At 42.4% G+C, this 7298-nt stretch overlaps 1 protein-coding gene across 1 annotated transcript; it reads right to left on the bottom strand.

Moving 5' to 3' along the window:
• Positions 1-955: 955 nt before the first annotated feature.
• LOC112039315 (uncharacterized) lies at positions 956-4032 on the bottom strand. Its single transcript, XM_024072178.1, has 3 exons — positions 3787-4032; positions 2765-3238; positions 956-1123 (listed from the first exon to the last, which is right to left on the bottom strand). The coding sequence occupies exons 1-3, from the start codon at positions 4030-4032 to the stop codon at positions 956-958; spliced, it is 888 nt and encodes a 295-aa protein (XP_023927946.1).
• Positions 4033-7298: the final 3266 nt, after the last annotated feature.

Here is a 7298-nt window from a genome sequence, read left to right as displayed (position 1 = left end):
CCATTTACTTGGTTAGTGACTACCTGAAAGTCGCAGTAAAGGACCACGCTTGCGGCTCCTACTGCATTGGCGAGATCAAGCCCCGCCACTAAAGTTTCGTACTCTGCTTCATTGTTGGTGGTAGGGAAGTCGAGGTGGATCATACATTCGATCTGGTCTCCCTCAGGAGAGAGAAGAACGACACCTACACCCCAAGCCTGCTAATTGGACGACCCGTCTGTATGTATTCTCCATCGCGGACATTTAGGGCTGTTCACGAGTCGTTCCGGGTTAGGTTTGTGCCCAACCTGTAATTGACCCGATGACATCAGATTTTTGGCAAGAAAACCTGTCGCTAACCGCAAAAACAAACGGGTCAGTCGAGTCGAATTTGTTTGATCAGTGGTCAGATCGGTCGAAGCCGGCAAAGACGCTGTTAGAGTTTCCTTTTGGCGGCGATCTATATTTCTCATCGGATTTGCTAGATCTAAGAAAAAAACACTAAATCGTCGTCGGATTTGTGCAAAACTAACTAGATCCAGGCAAAATAACACCAAATCATTGCTGGATTTGCACAAAACTCATGAGATATAAGCAAAAAAAACCAAATCGTTGTCAGATTTGTGCAAAATCCATCGAAGTTTCGTCAAATTTGAGCAAAACCCATGAGATTTCCACTGGATCTGAGCCATATTTGAGCAAAACCCACTAGATTGTAGCTGGATCTAAGCGAAAACGACGAGATCTCACTAAGATCTCGTCGGATCTAAGCAATCTTGCCGGAAAATGCTATATATCTCGGTCGGTTTGAGTTTCTTTGGGTTTTAGAGAGAAGATTCGAGACGAAACTGTGAAGATTGAATTTTGGAGAGAAAGACCCGCCGCCAACCACCGGAGTAGTTAGATCGACCAACGGTCGGTGTGGGTTCGATCGGATTTACCAGGTGTGTCGGGCCACCGGTTGAGTTAGACACCCCTACAGACATTCGTTTGCCCCCTTGTCTTCCCCGTTGGTGAATTCTGCTATGAAGTCGGCGACGACTTGCCCTTTGATGGCGGTGCACAGGCGGTACTGAATGTCAAACTCGCTCAACTCTATCGCCCGTAGTGTCAATCGTCCAATAGCTTCAGGGTAGCTCATCACCTGCCATAAAATGGTTGTCAGTTAGGGTGATTACCGTGTGGGCTTGGAAGTATGGCTTAAGTTTTCGGGCCGCTGTAACTAAAGCGAAGGCGAGCTTCTCCATGGGTGGATACCTTTCTTCTGCATAACGAAATGCTCGGCTGGCATAGTATACGGGCTTTTGAACTTTTTCTTCTCTTCTAACCAAGGCCACACTGACAACTACTGAGGAGACAACCAAATATAGGGAGAACTTTTCCCCCAGTTGCGAAGGACTTAGCAGCGGTGAGGAGGAAAGGTAGTCCTTTAGCTCTTCGAATGCTTGTTGACATTCGGCAGTCCACTCGAAGGACTTCTTCAGCATGTGAAAGAAGGGTAAACATTTATTCATTGCCCTTGACATGAACCTATTCAGAGCGGCTACCTTACTGTTTAAACTTTGCATTTCTTTCACGTTCTTCGAGGGAAGAGGGGCATCTCTACTATGGCTCTGATCTTGTCTAAGTTGGCCTCGATACCTCTTTGAGACACCATAAAGCCTAGGAATTTTCCTGCCGTGACTCCAAATACACATTTGCTTGGATTAAGCTTCATGTTGTAGGAGCAAAGGATGCCAAATGTTTCTTCGAGGTCCTTCAAGTGGTCTTCTTCTCTTCGGCTTTTTACGAACATGTCGTTGACATAGACTTGAACATTCCTTTCAATTTGGTTCGCAAACATCTTGTTCATTAGTCTTTAATACGTCGCACTCGCATTATTAAGGCCGAATGACATTACTTTGTAATTAAAAAGGCCTTGGCTAGTAACAAATGAAGTTTTCTCTTGATCAGCTTCATCCATCAATATCTGATTATACCCTGGAAAGGTGTCCATGAAGCTCAATAGTTGGTGCTAAGCTGTGAAGTCTACTAGTACGTCGACTCGAGGAAGAGGGTAGCTATCCTTGGGGCATGCTTTGTTTAGATCCGTAAAGTCTACACACATTCTCTGTTTCTCGTTGGATTTCTTGACCAGTACTACATTTGCTAGCCCATCGGGATAGTATACTTCCCTGATGAAACCCGCCTCTTGTAACTTGTTAACTTCTTTTGCTATTGCTCGGTCTTGTTCTTGGGCGAACACTCCCTTTTTCTGTCGGACTGGTGGAAAAGAAGGCGACACATTCAGCCTGTGTACCATGACTGACGAGTCGATTCCTGGCATGTCTTCGTGACTTCAGGCAAACACATCTTAATTCTCTTTGAGGAAGGCTACAAGCACTAGGCAAATCGTTGGGTTGGCAAGAGTGTCGATCCTCATAGTTCTGTCTAATTTAGAGCTATTGAGGGGTATCTCTTTGAGCTTTTTTACAGGTTCCACTTTCGTCCGTTATTCCTCTATGCTTATGGTCTATAGATGGTCGTCCATTTCTAGTATTGCAATGTAGCATTCGTCTGCGGCTACCTGATCTTCTCTCAACTCCCTTACTCTGTACTCGATGGGAAATTTGATCATTAGGTGGTAGGTTGATGTTACGGCCTTCCAAGAGTTAAGGGTCGATCACCTTATGATGGCATTGTAGGCAAATGAGCAATTGACAACAAGGAATGTGACATTCCTAGTGATTTGTTGAGGATAATCCCCAATTGTTATAGGTAATGTGATCGTGCTAAGGGGGCATACTTTTATTCCTCCAAACCCAACAAGTGGAGCATTGGTTGGAACTAGATGTTCTCTGTCGATCTGCATCTGTTGGAACGCCGAGTAGTAAAGAATGTTTGTGGAACTTCCGTTGTCAACCAAAACCCGGTATGTGTTATAGTCTCTAACTTGGATGCTAACGACGAGCGCGTCATCATGAGGGTGGTAAAGATGTCGAGCATCTTCTTTCAAGAAACCGATAATGGGGTTATCGACCCGTGGCATCTTTGGAACAACACTTGCTAGCTGAACGTTTTGAACCATTCCAAGGTAAGTCTTTCGGCCCTTTTTGGAGGAGTCGGTGTTTGTCGTGCCTCCCACAATCATCCTTATGTCTCCTAGGGGCGATTTAGGACGCTTATAGTCCTGTTGGGGGGCTTGTTCTTGAGAAGGTGGATCTGTTCTCTCCTTGCTGACGAACTTCTTTAATTTCTCTTGCTTGATAAGGGCTTTAATCTACTATTTTAAGTCATAGCAGTTGACCGTGTCATAACCGTGATCACAGTGGAAACAACAGTATTTGTCTCTAGACAGCTTGTTAGGATCTTCCTTCAGCTTTTCGAGGAAGGTTAAGGCTCCTTCGTCTTTGATTTGCATTAGGACTTGGTCGATTGGGGCGGTCAACGGAGTGAAGCTTGTAAACTTCCCCGTAGGGGGCTTGAAGCGCCTGTCATCCCTTCGTTCTCCAATTCTCACCATCTTTCGCCTCTAATCTATCGCGTATCTTCCTGTCTCTCTCTTTTCTTAGGCTTTTTCTCGCAAGCCAACAGGGCATCTTCGGCATTCATGTACTTGGTGGCCCTGTAAAGTACATCCGACATGGTTTTCGAGTCATTTTTATATAAAAAAAAAAACAAAAACTTACCCTTTCGCAACTCGTTTGTGAAAGCTGCTACAAGTATTTTATCGTCAGCTTCATCAATCGAGAGCGCTTCCTTGTTAAAGCGGGCTACGTAGGATCTTAGCGTCTTATCCTCTCGTTGCCTAATACTCATCAAGCATACAGTAAACTTCTTATATCTATGTCCCCCAATAAAGTGCGAGGTGAACTGGGCACTTAGCTCTTTGAAAGTGCTGATGGAGTTGGGCATTAGCCGACTGAACCAAATCCTCGTAAGACCCTTCAGCGTTGTAAGGAAGGCTTTACACATGATTTCGTCTACTACTCCTTGAAGGTGCATTAATGTCTTGAAAGTCTCTAGGTGATCAAGAAGGTCCTTCGCTCCGTCGTAGCTTTCTATCTGCGGCATGCGGAACTTCTACGGTAGGGGGAAGGAGTTGATGGACATGGTGAAAGGCGAATAAGTTCGGTGGACCAGATCATCGAGGTCGTTGGACACCCGTCCTTTGAGAGCGTTCATCATAAGGTCCATCTGTTCCTTCATCATCTGCATCTCTACGACAATGTGGGGGTAGAGTCGTATCAGTGATGGATGGACGGCTTGTGTCTTGTCGCTCCGGTCTGCTTGGGGTGTTACTACCTTCCGGCTTCTCTCGGTCTCTTCGCTCTGCACTGGTACCTTCTCGGTCCTCCTCTTGAGTACCGTGCCTTGCATTCTTTTGGCGCAGCTGTTCTTCTAGATCATTGTTTTGCTTAGTGAGGCATTCCATGGCTGCAGTGAGAGTTTGCACCTGTCTCTTGAGTGCAGTTGGGCGTGGTTCGTCTCCCTGAACATTGTTAGTGGTCACCATCGAGTGAGTAAGTACCATGCAACTCTTTGTCCAAGAAGCGATAGTGTGGCTTACAATTCACTTTAAGTTCCCATAGATGGCGCTAACTGATGATGCTGAAAAATCACTAGTGAGCCACACAGTACTCGCACTCTTGAAACTACACCTGCACAATAAAAAGAGAAGGCCTAGTAAAGGGCACTGGTGTGGTGCCGACCAAATACCCTCCGAAGGTCAAGTTAGATTTTTTCACAACTCTAGAGTGCCAGAGCGGGGGTGAATTATGCATACCTTAATTTGTGAGGGTATTGGGGCTTTTATAGTAGTAAAGGGTTGACATTTCTTCCTTGGATTAGAAGTCTTTTCCTTATAGAAATCCTTATAAGCGTACATTGCGGAATCCTTTCCTTGTAGGAGGCCAACACTAAACATGGGGAACAAGACATTTCCTTATTTACACATGTGTGGTGGCCAAGTCCAGATTATGTTAGAATCGTCAACTTTAGTGCCGTCAGCTTTCCATCCTCCCTTCATTGACCTCGTCAGCTTAAAGCTATAGACTTCATATTGCCTTGTTGATGGACATAAGCAAAGCCAACAAGTTTAACTTGGAATGCCGTTCTATGCTTCTACTTTGGTGAGTGTATACTTACAATTTTGTCCTTATTAGTTGCATACTGAAAAGAGCCACCCTTACTTCATCCTTGGTGTATGATTGAGTCAGTGAGTGGGCCATGTCCTCAGTGACCACCTTGTCTACTACCTCCAAGACCCTTTCCATATTTCTAGGGCGAGTTGTAGTAAATAGTTCAATGTAATATTCCTCAACAATATTTCTAACTCTAGTTATATCAAATTGCCATATCCCTTCCCTATCCATTAGTCCTTCTACATTATTCTTCATATGTCTCTGACTTGCCCTATGGTGGGAATAATGAGTGTTTTTATCCCCTGCCTTGAGCCATAAGGACCTAAAGTGCTGCCTCCAGTATACTTCTTCATGGTGCATCAAAGTATTGATCTCGCTTTTCAATTGGGTTATGCGTCATAGGTTCTGCCCATACCTAAACTTAGATTTGGATTTAGATTTAAGATCAATAAAATATAGATGAAAAAACATCTTTTAGTCCCTATATTTTCAGGCGATTCCCATTTTAATCCCTACATTTTATTTTTACCGCTTTTAGTCCCTATCTTGAAAAACGCTTTCCGTTTTAGTACCTGCCATTACATTAGAAACGGAGAAAGCTAACATGGCAAACGACAAGAATAAATAATACTAAATTAATGTCCACGTGGCCTAAATTAATAATAAAAAATGTTTTTTGGCATTAAAAAATGTCATGTCAGCATCTAAATTAAAAAAAAAATTAATTAATTTATCAATTTTAACTAAATAAAAAAATTAAAAATAGAATTAAAAACTAAAAATCATATGAATTGAGATCTATATGTGTCTTGAATAAGAACAATAAGAACACAAACCCAGAAATTAAAAAAAAAAAAAAAAAATCTAGTTGGGTCTGAGATGTGAAAGGACAAGTGGAGCCAACAAATCAAGGTAGAAAGATCGTGAATCAAGGTCACAGGGGAGCCATCAAATCAACAACAACAGCTAGCAACCATCAAATATGGAGAATAAGAACAAAAATAAGAATAAAGAGGACATCCACTGGGTAAATCTTAAACCTATCTTCCATTTTTCTATCTTCAATCTCTATGATGTTTGCATTTTCACTTAGTTCACGGTCAATCCGTGATTTACTTAGCCCCCACACCGTCGATCCGTTGTTCACGCACCGCTTAGGACCTCCTAGGAACCAGATCGAAGTTGGAGGTTTGAGAGAGATTCATTTTGAGAGATGAGTCTTGGGTTTTCGGGTTTAGGCCAAGAGAGAAAGGTTGAGATCGAGGATGGAGAAGAGAAGGTGAGGTTATCACCATGATGGTGGTGGCTAGCATTGAGCAGTAAGGACCATTGAGGTCCGATTGGGTGCTGGTTCCAAGAGTGTGAGATTTAGAGTGAGAAATAGATTTAGAGAGTTGTTGGTGATGATCGAAGAGAAGAGTTTGAGAGACTCTGGCCATGGGGTTTCAGAGTGAAGGCTTCGGTGAGAAAGAGAAGTTGGGTCTGAGATGTGAAGTTTAGAGGCTATTTGGTTGGCCTGTTTCCGTAACTCAATTCTTAGTTTCCATAACTTATAAATCAAAAATGATGGGACCCATAGCTCAATATCTGTTTGGTTGCACAATAACTCTGTTTCCATAACTCTGTTTTCATCACTTGATTCTCTGATTTTTGAGTTATGAGTTATGTGTTTTCAGTTTCCATAACTCATAACTAAACGACATTTTTGTAATTAAACACATGAGGGACCCACTCAACTGCACCTTTTGACTACCTTTTGGGTTTTTTTTTTTTTTTTTTTCCCTTTCTTCTCCTGGGTTGGCTGTTCCTTTTTTTTTTTTTTTATCATTCCCTTACTATCTTTCAATCTTTTCACACTATTTGTGGGCCCCATACTTGTCACCAGGTGCAACTTTTTTTTTTCTTTTCTTTTTCCAGTACCCAAACTCACCGAAGGAAAAAAAAAAAAAAAAAAAAAAACCCATAACATGAAGATCGAACCAATGAAAGAAGAAGAAAAGAAAAAGAAAAAAATGAAGAAACCAGAATATGAAGACCGAACTAGTGAAAAAAAAAAAAAGAAAAAAAGAAACCCAGAACATGAAGACCGAACCAGTGAAAGAAGAAGAAAAAAAAAAAAAGGAACAGCCAACCCAGGAGAAGAAAGGGAAAAAAAAAAAAAAAAAAAACCAAAAGGTAGGCAAAAGGGGCAGATAA

Source organism: Quercus suber, unplaced genomic scaffold, assembly GCF_002906115.3.
Source record: "Quercus suber isolate HL8 unplaced genomic scaffold, Cork oak 2.0 scaffold_26, whole genome shotgun sequence".
NCBI lineage: Eukaryota > Viridiplantae > Streptophyta > Magnoliopsida > Fagales > Fagaceae > Quercus > Quercus suber.
This window is presented reverse-complemented; position numbering and strand designations above follow the sequence as displayed.